At 38.5% G+C, this 17814-nt stretch overlaps 1 protein-coding gene across 1 annotated transcript in view; it reads right to left on the bottom strand.

The window, feature by feature from the left end:
• LOC126416768 (gastrula zinc finger protein XlCGF57.1-like) overlaps positions 1-17814 on the bottom strand; it is a 252168-nt gene that overhangs the window by 50764 nt on the left and 183590 nt on the right. Inside the window, exon 10 of the mRNA XM_050084613.1 lies at positions 13466-13607. Coding sequence (XP_049940570.1) covers positions 13466-13607 — 142 coding nt within the window. The remainder of the gene's footprint in view (positions 1-13465; positions 13608-17814) is intronic.

Here is a 17814-nt window from a genome sequence, read left to right as displayed (position 1 = left end):
CACAGGTTTGGTGTTGACCCCACAAAAAGTGTGGATAGAAAGACTAATAACCTCCCAAAGAAAAGTTCCTTGTCACACAAGACTATCAAGAGTCTTAATTCTTACTGTGCTGTTCCCCCTAGGTTATATGGCATTCCTTAGGTCCACAAGGAAGGTGTTCCTCTTCGTCCAATTGTAACATTGGTGCTCTGACATACCATGTAGCAAAATGCCATGCTATTCTGTTGAGCCCTTTGGTGGGTAAGTGTGAGCATCACATTAAGAACACGGCCGATATCTTACATTGATTAGAGGGAATGTGTTTAAATGACTATTATTGCAGTAAGTTTTGATGTGGTCTCTCTCTTCACTCATGTTCCTCTCTCTGATTCATTACAGTTGATTAAGATTAGGACTGATGTTGAATTAACAAACCTATTTCAACAGGTATTGACTTCCACTTATTTTTTCTTCAATCACCAGTACTACAAGCAGGCAGATGTAGTTGTGATGTGAAGCATCTTGTCATCTATTATTGCCAATTTGTTTATGGACGACTCTGGGGAACACACCTTGGTGTAAGCAGCTTTGAAACATACATTTCTGATACACAGATGAAACTTTTATTGTTTGCACTCTTAGCAGTGGCTTTTCAGAACATGTGAAATCAATCCACCCAAATGTTTGTGTCACAATGGAGGTGGAAAAGGATGGCTGCCTTCCCTTCCTTGATAGGTTGGTCAGGAGGAAGGTTGATGATATGCTTGGACATACCATTTATAGGAAGCCTACTGGCACTGACTTGTATCTGCAGGCTGACAGTTGCCACCATCTGGCTCAGTGTCAAAGGATACTTCGTACCCTGGTTCACAGGGCCATGTCATCTCAGACCCTGAGAATTTATCAGCTGAGGTGGCACATCTAGTCACCTTTTGTCAGAATGGCTACAGTGGAAGATAGAACAGACATGCATTGTACTGTCTAACAACTGTGCTCCGGGTAAGTGATAATCAAACTGAGGCGGCACCAAAGATTACAGCCTTTTCGCCTATAAGTTCTGTAAAGGATAACCTTCGTTTGCATAAGGCAGGTGTCTTCCGTATTCCTTGCAGTTGTGGCTTGTGATATATTGGTCACACTATCAACACAATGGAGGACCAGTGTACTGAACATTAGGGGCAAACATGTTTACTACAGCTGAGCAAATTCGCCACTGCAGAATATTGTCTTGTTACTGGTCATCCCACAGAATATAGCAACACAGAGATAGTGGCATGCACTTTCAGTTTTTGAGATAGTGTTAAGGATGCAGTTGAAATGAAATTATCTAGTAACCTTATAAAGTGAGATGTTGTAGGTTTTTTTTTTTCAGAATTAATTCTACCTCATGCATTGATTATTAATTTCGCTATCAATAACTTCTGGCATTGGTAATCTTTGGTTTGTGATGGCACCAGTGTGTGTGTGTGTGTGTGTGTGTGTGTGTGTGTGTGTGTGTGTGTGTGTTTCTGTGTAAATCGAGGTTTTAAATTCCCTTGTGTAATGCTTACTTGCTGCAGTTTTGCTGGCATCCTACCGAAATATCAGCAGTTGTTGACAATGTCACCCAGCTGCATTCCCGTAAATTATTTGTATACACCAGGAAAAATTCAGGCATCACATATACAATATGATGCAAAGAGTATCTAGGAATAAATATGTGTTGGATAAAAAGAAGAAAAACTGCCTCTACATGCATCAAAAACATACATCAGAAATCACAGGCCTCAGGTAAATGTAAATGTCGTGTGCCTAGGGTCTCCCGTCGGGTACACCATTCACCGGTCGCAAGTCTTTCGATTTGACGCCACTTCAGCGACTTGCGATGGGGATGAAATGATGATGATTAGGATAACACATCACCCAGTCCCTGAGCGGAGAAAATCTGCGACCCAGTCGGAAATTGAACCCTGGACCTTAGGATTGACATTCTGTCGCGCTGACCACTCAGCTATCTGAATTTAAGAGTTTGTTTTGCCTAGTAGACTATTATATGACTGTGGACAGGGGCCAAAAAGTCTGAGAGCAGAGTTTTGTATAGGACTGGACAGGGATGGCATAAATAATCACCTGCAAGTTACTACACTGCAAACATAAGTTCTGGCACAACAGCAATGTAGTGTGCAGCAACATTCATTGTGCAGTTTAAGGGTAGTCTTTGCTCAGTGCCTTGTCTTGCAACACATCAACCCTGAAAGCATCTGGTCCTGGCCACAGACATGTCCGAGTACAGGGTGTGGGCAATTCTGGCTCACTGTCATTCAGATAGTGCCAAATAGCCTTTCCATTCAAAACGCACAGCTCTGTTCAGCAACATTATTACCAGGTGGAAAAAATAGGCCATGCCTTAAAAAAATGAGTGTTCTTTTATGTTGCAAAATTTCATTTAATTACCAACCATAAGCTCTTTGTTTCCCTCTTTATCCTGTCACCTATCATACTTGACAAAGCCAGTCATCGTCTTCAGTGTTAAGCTCTGATCTTGTTCCAGCACAATTATGAGATCCATTTTCACCCAAAGCTGCACCATGTGAATGCGGATGCTCTGTTCCAGCTTCCCACAGGCTCTGACCTCTCATTTGACTAGGAGGAACTGCTTTGTTTGCAACTGGATATGGAGGTGAAGCATCAGCAGCTCCAGCACTCTGGCAAGTCATACGCATGATATAAGAATGGTAGCCCGACAGCCCACCAGACCAGGTATTGGACTTGCTTCAGTACTTTTATGTGATGCAGCATTGCTTCTCTTTCTTGGATGGCACAATTCCCCAGTCTACAGAAGAGTTCACTCTCTGCGTAGTGATGCCAATGGCTCATCGATGGCAGGTGCTTCACTTATTACATCAGGGTCACTGAGGAATCTCTCACACAAAAGTATTTGTGTATTGTCAGGTGTTTAGGCTGGGCATCGATAAGAGGTAGACTGCTCCAAGTGTTCAGGTCAACAGGTGGCACCGCACATTTTTTTAATGCTATGGCCAGCCCCTACACAGCTTTGGGAAAGAGTCCACATTGACATCACTGGTCCTTTCTAAACACTTTCTGTTTATTGGCAACCAATGTTTTTTCTCATCTTCCTTATGTTGCTCATTGTCCATATCCAGTGGCAGATACGATTGTCAAGGCCATGTCAAAGATATTCTCCTTAGAAAGCTTAGCTTGCGTCCTGGCTCTGGACAATGGTCCTCAGTTTGTGGTGCAATCTTTCAAGGACTTCTGTACACGCAATGGATTTTGCCACATTTAGGCACCTCCCTTCCATCCACAGTCGAACTGTGAGGCAGAACGCCTTACCTGACTGTTTAAGATGCAGATGCACAAATCTGTACAAGATTTTCTGGCTGAGGAGGTAATTTCATTTTTTAATCTCTTACATAACAGTACCATTTGGGGCCAAGAGTCATGCTGAGTTGCTACATGGCCATCGGCCACAAACACTGCTCAACTTCTTGTTACCGGGCAGGTGTTTCCCAGCAGTGCTGGTTTGGTTGATATCATGCCCAGCACACCAGTTTGGGCCCCGGCATTTGGACCTTGCCCTCAATGGACTGCAGTCATCACCAACAGTCAGTGTGGCTACCGCTCCAGGAATCAACTTGAGGCAAGCCGCCAGAACAGTTGAATCCCAGGACAGCTGCAGTACCAGGCCGAGGGCCTGATGCCACACTCTCTGTCAGCCCTGGCCGCTCCAGGGGGTTGCGCAGGCCGCATCATGCCTGCCTGTGCTTGTGGGCTGGACTTTGTCAGCACTGATGGCAGATTTGCTTCCTGCAGAGGGAGCTGATGCCTCCCACCGGACTGAGCAGGTGTCACAGTCAGTGGGGACAGAAACCCTGTCTCTGCCGCCAGAGCCCCACCTCTTTCAACTGCCATAGTCGCTGCCCATGCCTGTGCCCCTCGTAGTGGACTCCAATGTTGAGATGGCTGCCTCTCCTGTTGCCGGTCCTGTCCACTGGTTGCCCCGGAGTCCACAGGCAGCAGGGGTGCCCTTGTTCCACTCATTTTTGCCAGGAGGTGCTAGTCTAGGTAGATCGAGAATTTCTCACGCCTGTGGCTGTCCCACCCCACACTGCCTTGGATGCCATGGACATCTCTTCAGTCACAGCTGTGAGGATGGCAATGCCTGCTTCTTTCCTCTGCAAGGAATGAGGTGTGTAGTAACCTGACGGTTACAACATGTACTACCCGCAACAGATGTAAGTTGGGCCACTTGAGCTTGTGTCTACATTCATAAGGCACAACCACAACTACCCGAGGCAGTCCAGTCACCGACCTCCATCGCCTGGTCCACCGTGAGTGCTCAGCACAACATGAGATACTTGACAGTGATAGCGTCTTTATGAGGGCATGCACAGGGCTCTGGTCCCTCAGTTTGAAGACTATTTACGTCAGTTTTATAAAAAGGATTTTTCAGTTTTCTGTTGGCTGAGCACTTCTTCACTGCTTTGTGTCTCGATTTTCTTTCTCTATCTGAAATGACACTTCTCAATGTTTGTTTGTTGGTCTAGATTTTTTCTTTTAGTTACTTGATTTTGTCTGCCTTGTTTTTTAAATCTTCTACTGTAATTTTTTGTACACTATAATCTTTCTTTATTTCAATATCCTATGTGATATTCCTTATCTATATTTTGCAGCTGTGAACATGACTGCATTCAATACACAGGAGTTTTGAATAAAAACTTCTTCAGTTACAATATTTTTTGTGTTTTATTAAATTAAATGATGCATTTAAGATCTTGTGGTCTATATTCAGGTGCAAATTGCACATTTGTTCTTGACTGAAGTGAAGTGCATTTTCCTGTTATGAGACAGTTAGATGTTAGGTTTGTATTTTGTGAATCGAGTGTGGAAATATGTGAGAAACAGCAGAAAAAAAACAGTGAAAAACTTATCAAAGAAACAAGGAAGAACATTTTTGACCTGAGGTCAGCACATGTTGATTTATTCATACTGTCATTGCATATTGTCTTACTTGAGGTGCACATTTGTATATGATTGTTTAAAAATAATTCAGAGATGTAGTTTAACCTGATTAGATCATATATAAAGTTTATCATACAGTGTCAGAGATGTAAGCTTTAAGAAGCTGATATATGCAAGGAACAAATTCACAATAAGTCTTCAAAATTACAAAAATAACTGAGGCTAGCAAAATCTGTTCGTTCATTTAACAAAGATTCAGACTTTTTGGACTTGTGGAGGTCTATTTACAATTGTTCTAATAGTTTTAGGGTCTTACCACTGGCTTCATTGTGTAGTACATGGGTTATACCAAAAATAAGGTTTCCAAAGAGCTACAGCCTCGGGGGAAGGTGCTAGGCTACATTTGACAACAGTGCCATATGCAGTGGTTCCTCCACTCCCGAACCCGCCCATCCATGGTTCGCTACATCACCCAGTGTTAGCTTGGCAACAGTCAGAGATAGAAGTATTGACTGCTGCTCCTGCCACGTGTAAGGTTCAAGCAGTAATCTGGTTTCTCCACACAAGGAGGTTACCACCCATGGAGATTCATCGTCAACTGACTGAGATTTATGGTGAAGAGTTCATGTCCGTTCAGCACGTCCACAAATGGTGCTGGGCTTTAGCTGAGGGTTGCATGGAAGTTCACGATGAAGAAGAGTGTGGAAGACCGCCGGTTTCGGATGCGATTGTCCAGATCAACAGCGAGCTGATTAAGATTGGAGGTTCATGGTCTGTAAACTTGTTGAATGCATTCCTGAAGCTTCCCACAGCACAACTGAAAGAACTTTACCAGAAATGTTGGGTTATCGCAAGGTTTGTGCTCGCTGGGTGTCCCAGATGCTGACTTATGGACACAAGGAGCAATGCCTTGACTGTACTTGCAAGTTTCAACAATGTGATAGGGGAGGCAACAAGGAGAAGTTGTTGGTCTCTATCATCATGGGAGATGAAATGTGGGTGTTTCATAATACCCCCAAAACAAAACAACAATCTCGTCAGTGGCGTCAATCCGGTTCACCGCCACCACAGAAATTCAAACAAATGCAGTCGATAGGAAAGGTTACGGGGACAGTGTTTTTGGATCAGAAAGGGGTACTTTTCATCAATTTCATGCAACCTGGGACGACAATAAACTCGGACAGATGTTGTGAAACATTAACCAAACTCTAGTGAGCAATCTAGAATCGTTGGAAAGGACGACTGACAGAGGGAGTAGTGCTTCTTCAGGACACGCTCAACCCAATGTTCCTTGTCAAGCACAGGAGCTTTTGAAGAAAGATCACTGACACTACGTGATAAACTTTATCTTTGATCACATCAGGTTAACATGCATCAGTGAAGTGTTTTTAAGCATTTTAAACAAATATGCATCTTGAGTAACATTATGTGCAATGGCAGTATGAATAAACCAATGTATGCTGACCTCAAAAGGTTAAAAATGCCCTTCCTTGCTTGTTCATTAAGCTTTTCACTTCTTTCCCCCCTGTTTCTCACATTTGTGCACTCAATTCACAAAATGAAAAACCTAACCCACATAATTTTCTCATAAAATGAAAATACATTTAACTTCACTCAAGAGCAAATGTAAATTACATATTAATTTATTTGCCCCTGAAGATGGACCCATAGGGTCTGAAATGCATTGTGTAATTTAATAAAACATGAAAAAATATTGTGACTAAATAAGTTCTCATTCAAACTTACTGTGTATTGCTCTTACTGTTCCTCAGGTTCTCTACTGTCTTCCTGACTCTGTTTTCTGGTGTGTTGATTTGATGTCCAGTAAGCAAATTGTATTTTTCCTGATCATGCTCATTACTGGCTCCATCTCATAGAAGCTAGGGTCCAGTGTCTGTTTTCTTGACATATTTTGTTTATACATGTTCTGAATAGGACATCTATAGAGGAGACCACAAACAGATCACATGTATGACTCATTCCAGACTGCACAATTGTTTGGGGTCCCCATCAGCAGAGCTGCGTGAAATTAGAAAATAAACTTTGGAAATTTAGCATTTATATTTTTTGATATATGGGTCATTTAAATGTGTAAACATATCAAAAAATATAAATGCTGAATTTATGGACTTACCTCAAAAATTGGATTTTTAACTGTTCACAGTTTTCTTTTTTTTTTTTTTAAACAAATATTGTTAACTGATTATTTCTATAACAGAACACCACAGCATCAGTTCTCATTCAAACTGACACATGTTATAGGCCTATATACAAATGTTTATCTACTGAATGTAATTACTGACATTGTTTCATTACTGTCTGGCTTCAACGACCTCCTTTTGTCACTTATAACTAAATTGTACATTGGACCCACATTGTTCATAGGTGCCCAAATTGTAGATAAAACAGCTCTTCCAAACTGATAGCATTTAAACTTTTAACACTACTAAGACATGTGTCACACATTTGCATTGTCAGAATACTAAACCTAATGCAGATTCATTTTTTAAATGATCAAGAATGAACTCTGCCGTAGCATTTTTGTTTCCAATTACCTGAAAAATTAAGTGATTGCTGGTAAGTATGTGTCCAAGTACTGACCTGTATGGAAACAAGGATTCCATATTGTGGTTACTGGACTGGGAATAAGTTTTTCTGGCAAATAACTAAATTTCTCTTGATGGAATTGAAGCTTTGTGCTTTTCATTTTGCAAGATTGCAGAAATGCCATTTTCAATTTACAGACAATAAAATTTAGAACCTTTAGATCTTTCATTATGTCACCTCCAAAATTTATTTTGGGCATCCTGCATCTGAAATTTTTAAATGGTCCCTAGTCCATATTTTAACTGCATCATACAAGATCCCATGTATGCACCAGAGTCTGATATTAATTCCATAACATTTTCATATTAAATGCTGTAGTCATTTAAGACATCTACTGTGGCCTGGGCACAAGTACTTCTGTTAGTAACATGTGAAATGTTACAGGAAACCAGATGCAGTTTCTGTTCTGATATTTCTGTCTTTGGTTGAAATAAAACTGGAAATAAGTGCCTTCCATTTTTGAAGCAAATTCCATCAGCAATAACTGCAATAGGAACCTCTTTCGTATCATCTTTGATTTCTCCTTTCATTCTGGCAGTGCCCTGATATATTCTCCCAAGTCTCTTGAACTGGGTACACAACCAGCACTGGGTAAATATCTATTAAAAAATGACCTATCTTCAACATAATCTAGTTCTGTCAATGAGATGTTTGCCTTTATGTACATTTTAGTTCTCTGTGCACTGTCTAGCATCTCACCAATAGCAGCCTCCCATTCCTGCATCCACTGCACACATTTTTTTGCCCCATGACTAGCACTTTAAAGGCTAGGTCCTGACAAAACATTCAGCAATGCATTTCAAATGGCAGCATACATGTTGCCATCCTGTCACATCGCACACTGTCAAGGTTTCTCAAGAAGAAAGTTTTGACAGCTGACGTCATCTGTCCACTGTGGATCATGTGACCCCATGCCCATTTCCTTCCGATACACAGCCATGCACAGGTATTTCATTTCACCGTGGTTTTTGTGACTGACATCACGTTGTTTATCATTTGTTATTTTTGTTATATGTAATAAATTTTTTGTTACATTATTTCTTTTTTTAAAAATTATAGTTTTATAATAAATGATGAGAGGTTTCAGTCCCTTCTTTATGAAAGCCGACAACATACAAATAAATTCCACTTACTAATCAGTCTGATTCTACTTACAGTACATTTTTCACTTCAAGTTGCAGTCATAATGCTATCCACTTCACTGTAAAATATTAAATAAGATACAGGTATGTATAAACATTTACTTTATAAATGTAGTAGAGGGCAAGTAACACTTCAATTAATCTTTTATCATTTATTACAAAATTATATATTTTAACAAAAGAAATAACAAAACAAAAAATTATAAGAAATCACACAAATAATTAATAACAAACAACTGATGTCCACTACAAAAACCACAAAGAAACTAAATATGGAGATCCGTGCAAGGCCGTGTATCCGGAGGAAACAGACTTGGGGGGTCACATGACCAACAATGGACAGATGATATCAACCGTAAAACTTTCTTCCTGAGAAACCTCTATGGTAACATGACTGACATGGCATGACATGATGGCCAGCATGGACACTGCCATTTGAAATGCACTGCAGATTGTTTTGATGAGACGTGATGTGACGTGACGTGACAGTGAGTGTGAATTGACCTTTATCATATTGTAGAAAATAGTATTAAATAATTACAAAAAATAAAGGTAAAATAATACAGATGACAGAAAAAACAGCCATTCCTGCTTTCCTAACAAACATTTCTGTGTTTTGTGCAAAACTGCTGTATTTAAATTTGGATAGGGAATGAAGCGAATAAAGGTGAAGAAAAGGTGAAGCAAAAGACTGATGCATATCAAATACAAAAATTCTAACACTACTGCACTTTCACATGTAACAAAATGTACTGTTTAAAGTCACCTAGTAAAGTTTTGTAAGGTTCAGATAGTGATTTTCTACTACGTATCTCCACTCTGATGCTTTTTTTTGCCTCACATTTATGTTTTCATTATTCCAATAGTGCACGTAATAGGCATAAAAATACTCATCAGGGATGAGGTTATTTGAATTTTGTGCTATATTTAGCAGTTGATGTGACATTTACTGACACTTTTGCTCAGCAAGTCACACTAAAAATAATGCAAACCAAGTGGCCATGATGTTGATTTACATGTTTGCAAAGCTAAGGTGACGTATCTGGCAGTTTTAGCATTGTATACCTGCAGACCGCAAGGAGTGTAGTTAAAGTGTACACTACATTAAAGATCTCCCTAAACCACATCGTTTTTAGTGTAACTTTCCCGCAAAAGTGACATCAGTAGATGTACACAGTACCTGCTTATCTAGCTGTTTTAGGTATTGTAAAGAAAAGTGCATGAAATACTGTTAAGTGCATTAAATATGGCACTACACTACACATCAATCTGTCACTGTAGCCTTCTTCACACTCACTCACAACCAAAATATCACCTTCATATCAACCTACACACTGGGACTGTGATACAGTCCAGTTTGTATCTGCAGTCAAGATTACAAGGGAAGGTACTATACTACACTTCAGCTTTTTTTATTATAATTTGGATGGTCTTACATAAATGCTATGTGAACAAATGGGTACAGTAGTTACTACTTTTTAGTAGAAAAATTCAAAACTGTGGATTGTTTTGATTTTTTGGTGAATTTTTTGTATTTTTATTTTCCAGTTCATAAACACAGGGGAAATTTTTGTCATCAATATATCTGAAGCAGCAATATATTTTTTTATTGTTTTCACTACTGCATTTATAATGGGGGAATATTACTGTCATCATCACTATCACTGTCACTTTCTGACTGTCAGTGTTTTCTTTTGTATGAAAGTCAATCATGTACTCAACAGGTACACTTTCCACAGTGACAACATTGTCATCAATGTGTACGAAATCTTGAACCGGATGCTCCTGCTGCAGCTTTTCCCATGATGAAGCAAGTAGATTTTCAGAGCTGTCATTAATACTCAGGTTTTGTGTGTCACATCCATTTCCCTGATTGGCTTCAAAGAATCCCGCCGCTGGAGATGGTGGCCTTCTGAACCTCTGTCGCCTTCTGAACCTCTGTCCATACCTTGGCAATATAATGCAATGCATTTATAATTGACACTTTAAAGGAGGCTGAGTGTTTCCCAGTCTCCATCAAAGTTGATGCCTTCTGCACAATTCCTTTCGTGTAGTACGTTTTGAAGGCATGAATAATACCCAAAGCCAAGGACTAAATTTCCTTGGGAAGTTTGTTGGCAGAAACTCTAATTACACATTATATAAACTTATATTTTTGGGATGTGCAGGGCAAAAATTTGCTAAAAAGAGAATTTTCCTGCTATGGGTTCCCATTCTTGCATCAGAGCAATGTAATTGCTTCTCAAATAATTCTGATATTATCCATGGTTTTCACAGTTAATCATTGGAACTGTAGTTTGTTGGCAATGTTTTTGTATTTTTAAAACAATGTGGTTTTTTCAATTTGGCCATCACCAATGATTTAATTTTTTCAGAACCATCCCACATTTGTGCCCAACATTACTGTTGGGTGAACTTTACTGTGTTTGTCTCCATGGCAATTTTTGCCTTTGAAGGCAAGTGTTTTGTTTGGCAGGTTGCTGAAAAAGAAACCTGTATCACAGATGTGAAAAATATCCTTCAGTTTATATGGATTCATCAGTTCCTTTAACCTGCAACTCTGTCATTCACTAACAGTTTTTATATCTACATTGTTTCCTTCACCCATACAGTTTTGTACACAACATTGTACCGCTTCTCAAACCTAACAATCTACCGCATTTAAAGGTTGAAGTCCTTGATCCCAAGCACACTGGTGACTTTCAGCACCTTTTTGTGTAACATCACACAGTTCACTGTAATGTTTGAAGCACATGGTGCCTGAAATTAGTTCTTTGGAACTTCTTATAGCTCAACACATGTAGAATAACTAGTATATTTAAATTTTTGGAATTTGGTCCACTGTTGCTTGCACTTTCCAAAACAGAGTCTCTGTTTTTCATGACAGTGTTCAGCATAGACACAGGTATTCCTACACTCTGTGCTAATGCAACATATGCCCCACGATGAGCTTCAACTCTTTCGAGAATTTTTGCCATTTCTCCCATAGAAAGGATTTTCCTGTCTCTTTTGGTAACACCTTTTTTTCCATCTTAAAACTGCGACAGTAAACAACAATGTGAAAGAAACAGCTAATGACACACTTCAATCACTAAACACAAGGCTATCAACACGCTACACGGTACACACAATAAACTGTTCGCATGGCAGTTGATGGAGTAGCTAAGTCAAATGAAATTGTCTCACCTCAGTTGTAGAAACAGTTTTAATAGTGCTGCCAATGATGTCAATCTTCACTAGCAAATGACACTATGTTCTGTGCTTATACAAACCATAAGGGAAACTATTGTATATTACTGGGTTACAAATACTGGGAAGTAGATGTCTGCCTATGATCATCATAACAGGACAAAGTTAAGCTGAAACAGTATGGTTACAATAATGTAAGAATGATACTTATTGTGCAGCACGCAGTACTGAAAGATAAATTTGGTAAAGATAGGAAACAAATGAATGTTCCTCTGAAGTCACACCTTCCTCCAACTTCTGTCAGGACTGTTACTTCCATCAGCCACCATGCCAAGTAGAGGTTGGCAGCAACCGGAGATAAATCACCAAAAAAAGTTCTGACTTTTATCAATTCAGATCTGCTGAGTAGAGCACCCTAGTTGTTGTTGTTGTGGTCTTCAGTCCTGAGACTGGTTTGATGCAGCTCTCCATGCAACTCTATCCTGTGCAAGCTTCTTCATCTCCCAGTACCTACTGCAACCTACATCCTTCTGGATTTGCTTAGTGTATTCATCTCTTGGTCTCCCTCTACGATTTTTACCCCCCACACTGCCCTCCAATACTAAATTGGTGATCCCTTGATGCCTCAGAACATGTCATACCAACCGATCCCTTCTTCTAGTCAAGTTGTGCCACAAACCTCTGTTCTCCCCAATCCTATTCAATACTTCCTCATTAGTTATGTGATCTACCCATCTAATCTTCAGCATTCTTCTGTAGCACCACATTTCAAAAGCTTCTATTCTCTTCTTGTCCAAACTATTTATCGTCCAGCACCCTAGTATCAAGAAAGTTAACTGTGTAATGTTTGTAAATACTTCTTGAAGGCCAACACAATGCCTGCATAATTTTATGTCAATTGCCCTAGTTTTTTTTCTCCACAAACATTGTTTCATAATGCACAAATCGCAGGAAAATCATAGATGTATTGACACAAAAAGGGGGGCGAATTAACATTTGAACACATTAAATTTGACGAGAGTAATAAAAAAACGTTGGAAATGGAGATAAAATGTTAATTCCAGGAATGGAAAAGTAGCGTTACACTGTAATTTCTTTATACCCTTGTTTTTTAAACAGGTGGGTCTTTACTTTGGGATCTTAGTTAGCTGCCCCTACTTTTTAATCTTCATCAATCTATTCCTCTATTCACCCAAGGAATGAACTATTGTTAAGATAGTGGAAGGTAAGTAGTGGTCAGGAATTTTACTTATTTCTAATGTTACACAATTCATGTTTATCATATTTGTTTTACATTGTAACTTTAATTTCAGAGCGAACCGTTTCAATGAAGCTTTAGAGACAACATATAACTGTCTTATGGGTTGCCTGAAGAAGCTGTGAAGCCTAAAAAATATTAAGCATCTATTACAGTACGGTGTACTGTAAAACTGTTCATAAGATCCTGAAATTCATTATATTGTTACAGTCTTTTTGTGACTGTAATATTGAAATTATTATTAAAATTAACAGTAATTTAAGGTAAAATTTAGAGGTATGTTTAATTTATGTATAGATTGTGTAAAACTCTCTGTTCTTTTAAATACCTGTATGATGGAAAATGTGAGCTCGAAGTTGGGCAGACTGTATAAAGCTCTTGCCACAGAACTGGCAGATATGAGGTTTGATACCCGTGTGCGTACGTATGTGACGATTCAGTGTTTCCTTTGCTGCAAATTTGGCATAGCACTGAAAAGAAGGATAATAACTTAAGTGATTTTCATGTATACAGGTAATATTTATTTACTTGGTTAGATAGTTACTTGCATCACCCAGTAAATATTCTTTAAAAATGTAATGGCTAAGTACATTAGATTGTGTTTCTTTTTTTTCTTTCTTTTTTCTTTATCTTAAATTCATGATTGCTTTACCAGACAGAACAAGAACTTACATATGATGCACAACTACACATCCCTATGTGGAAATGGTACTTTCCACAAGGGAGTTAAACTTTATAACAAATTTCCCATACACCTAAAATTAAATACTGAGGTCAAAACTTTTTGGAACTCGTTACTGTTATATTTACAGATGCACTGCTTTTCATCCATTGAAGAAAATTTAAATTTATGAAATGTTCTATACAAATACTTAATTATGAAGTATATAATTTGTAATTTTTAATAAGTATTGATAGAAATCACTTTCACCTCTATACTTATAAACTGACTTGCTCAATGTCTTATGCATAAGCTGCTTTTGAAGACAAAAGGACCAATACAATACAATCCATGGATAATAATTGCAAACACTCACTACGACGTAGAACAAATAAATTTTACAACTAAAGTAAACATATTCAGAGAAACATACAGAAAACATGTTTCTTATTTATGTGATTTCTTAAGTTACACTTTTTTTCATGCACGGTGATTAATTTATACTGAACTATGTTCAATCTTATTCTTGAAGTTTTCCTGACATAAAGAGTGTTCCATAAAGTTTTGGGATTGCAGTTGGATGTCATCAACATCTAGCCATGATATTTTGGCTAAAAAGCATTTAGCATCTTTAGGTGAGTGTTTTAGACAGTCTCAAAAAACTCACCTGAAGATGACTGAACAGTTGTTAGGCAAATTATTGTGGCAAAATGTCAACATCATCTGGCTGAAATCCTGAATCTTAAATTTCTCTTCCTCTTTTCAACACAAAACCACAGATACACATATACCATGCTACTACACATTCAAAAATTCTTCTATGGAATAGAAAGCATCCTCAATAAGATAAAATTTCATTTTGTGTTTGAAGTTAATTTTATTAGAATATTTATTCAGTTACATTACTGATTCAGTACAACCGGAAGTTGTTGTTGTGGTCTTCAGTCCAGAGACTGGTTTGATGTAGCTCTCCATGCTACTCTATCCCGTGCAAGCTTCTTCATCTCCCAGTACCTACTGCAACTACATCCTTCTGAATCTGTTTAGCATATTCATCTCTTGGTCTCCCTCTACGATTTTTACCCTCCACACTGCCCTCCAATACTAAATTGGTGATTCCTTGATGCCTCAGAATATGTCCACCAGTCGATCCCTTCTTCTAGTCAAGTTGTGCCACAAATTCTCTTCTCCCCAATTCTATTCAATACCTCCTCATTAGTTACGTGATCTACCCATCTAATCTTCAGCATTCTTCTGTAGCACCACATTTCGAAAGCTTTTATTCTCTTCTAGTCTAAACTATTTATCGTCCACGTTTCACTGCCATACATGGCTACACTCCATACAAATATTTACTGAAATGACTTCTTGGCACTTAAATCTATACTTGATGTTAACAAATTTCTCTTCTTCAGAAACGCTTTCCTTCCCAACCACTGCTTCCCTTTCATGCCCCTCGACTCTTATAACTGCCATCTGGTTTCTGTACAAATTGTAAATAGCCTTTCACTCCCTGTATTTTACCCCTGCCACCCTCAGAATTTGAAAGAGAGTATTCCAATCAACATTGTCAAAAGCTTTCTCTAAATCTACAAATTCTAGAAACGTAGATTTGCCAAGGAAATCTATTTTCTAAGATAAGTCGTAGGGTCAGTATTGCCTCACATGTTCCAACATTTCTATGGAATCCAAACTGATCTTTACCGAGGTCGGCTTCTACCAGTTTTTCCATTCGTCTGTAAAGAATTCGTGTTAATATTTTGCAGCTGTGGCTTATTAAACTGATAGTTCGGTAATTTTGCACATATGTCAACACCTGCTTTCTATGGGATTGGGATTGGAATTATTATATTCTTCTTGAAGTCTGAGGGTGTTTCGCCTGTCTCATACATCTTGCTCACCAGATGGTAGAGTTTTGTCAGGGCTGGCTCTCCCAAGGCTGTCATTAGTTCTAATGGGATGTTGTCTACTCCCGGGGCCTTGTTTCGACTTAGGTCTTTCAGTGCTCTGTCAAACTCTTCACGCAGTATCATATCTCCTATTTCATCTTCATCTACATTCTCTTCCATTTCTATAATATTGGCCTCAAGAGCATCGCCCTTGTATAGACCCTCTATATACTCCTTCCACCTTTCTGCTTTCCCTTCTTTGCTTAGTATTAGGTTTCCATCTGAGCTCTTATTATTCATGCAAGTGGTTCTCTTCTCTCCAAAGGTCTCTTTAATTTTCCTGCAGGCAGTGTCTATCTTACCCCTAGTAATATGTACCTCTACATCCTTACATTTGTCCTCTAGCCATCCCTGCTTAGCCATTTTGCACTTCCTGTCGATCTCATTTTTGAGACGTTTGTATTCCTTTTTGCCTGTTTCATTTACTGCATTTTTGTATTTTCTCCTTTCATCAATTAAATTCAATATCTCTTCTGTTACCCAAGGATGTCTACTAGCCCTCATCTTTTTACCTACTTGATCCTCTGCTACCTTCAATATTTCGTCTCTCAAAGCTACCCATTCTTCTTCTACTATATTTCTTCCCCCATTCTTGTCAATCGTTCCCTAATGCTCTTGCTGAAGCTCTCTAAAACCTCTGGTTCTTTCAGTTTATCCAGGTCCCATCTCCTCAATTTCCCACCTTTTTGCAGTTTCTTCAGTTTTAATCTACTGTTCATAACCAATAGATTGTGGTCAGAGTCCACATCTGCCCCTGGAAATGTCTTACAATTTAAAACCTGGTTCCTGAATCTCTGTCTTACCATTATATAATCTATCTGATACCTTCCAGTATCTCCAGGCTTCTTCGTGTACAACCTTCTTTCATGATTCTTGAACCAAGTGTTAGCTATGATTAAGTTATGCTTTGTGCAAAATTCCTCTTGCATTCCTTACTCCCATTCCATATTCACCTACTACGCTTCCTTCTCTTCCTTTTCCTACTGTCAAGTTCTAGTCACCCATGACTATTAAATTTTTGTCTCTCTTCACAACCGGTAGTGTCACCACAAAAATATTACAGTGTAACACAAACATTTAAATGTTACCTTGCAGAAGATCAGCACATGTTACACTGACGTGGAAAATGTATGATAAAATACTTGTTTCTATAAATAAAGTTTAACCCAAAAGCAGAAAGTATATGTGTTGATAAAAAAAAACTGTTGATTAAAACTTTACTTTTGCTTACATATGTCTCCACAAGACCCTTACATATTTCTCAAGACTAATTTCACAGAATCAACATGCCATTATTTCCTTTCTGCTTTTTTCCAAAATTCCACAGGAGCACTCCTGCATACCCTACTAATTTAACAGTCTGGGTAGAAATAATTTGGTGGTTTTTGATTCATTGTGTTGTTCAGACACTTCCTTCTGGAGGCTTTTCATGACAAATTCTATAAGGAAATAAATATATTTGGATGTGGGCAGCAGAATTCAAGCCTTAAACAGGAGATCGCTGAACAAATTCTCATTCTGTTTCCACTTGACAGTTTTTGTTTGGTTCAGTTAAGAGTAAAATAACGTAGGCCATCAAGGAGTAAAAAAAGGAGGAGGAAAGAAACAAACAGCAAGCTCCACCATGTTAATGTGAAGTAACTACAAGCTGATAACCAGTTACATGTTATTACCTACTTCATTTCTTGTCTTTATTTACAAACAATATGCTTTCATTCTCAAAAAGGGTTTCCTCCATCACTTTCCTCTGTTTTTTAACATGGGGAATCCTGTAAGCACGGAAGATAATGTTTAATCATCTCTTTTGTTTGAGTTTGTTGCAGCATCTATCAACATCTGATACACAAGAAGGACTTCCATCATCATCATCATCATCATCATTATTATTATTATTATTTCTTTACTTTCTCAGACGTTAAGTCTGGTTAAAAATGGGACGTGACGCGGACCTCGATCAAGCGTCACTTCCTTTTAACTGAACGGTATATGTTATATTGCATTTAGGAACTTTCGGGTAATTGAACATGTATCAATAATTACGGATTTCTGTAATTGTATATATAAGTT

Source organism: Schistocerca serialis, chromosome 8 (assembly GCF_023864345.2).
Source record: "Schistocerca serialis cubense isolate TAMUIC-IGC-003099 chromosome 8, iqSchSeri2.2, whole genome shotgun sequence".
Lineage (NCBI taxonomy): Eukaryota > Metazoa > Arthropoda > Insecta > Orthoptera > Acrididae > Schistocerca > Schistocerca serialis.
Note: the sequence above shows the minus strand (reverse complement) of the source record. Positions and strands in the feature narration are given on the sequence as shown.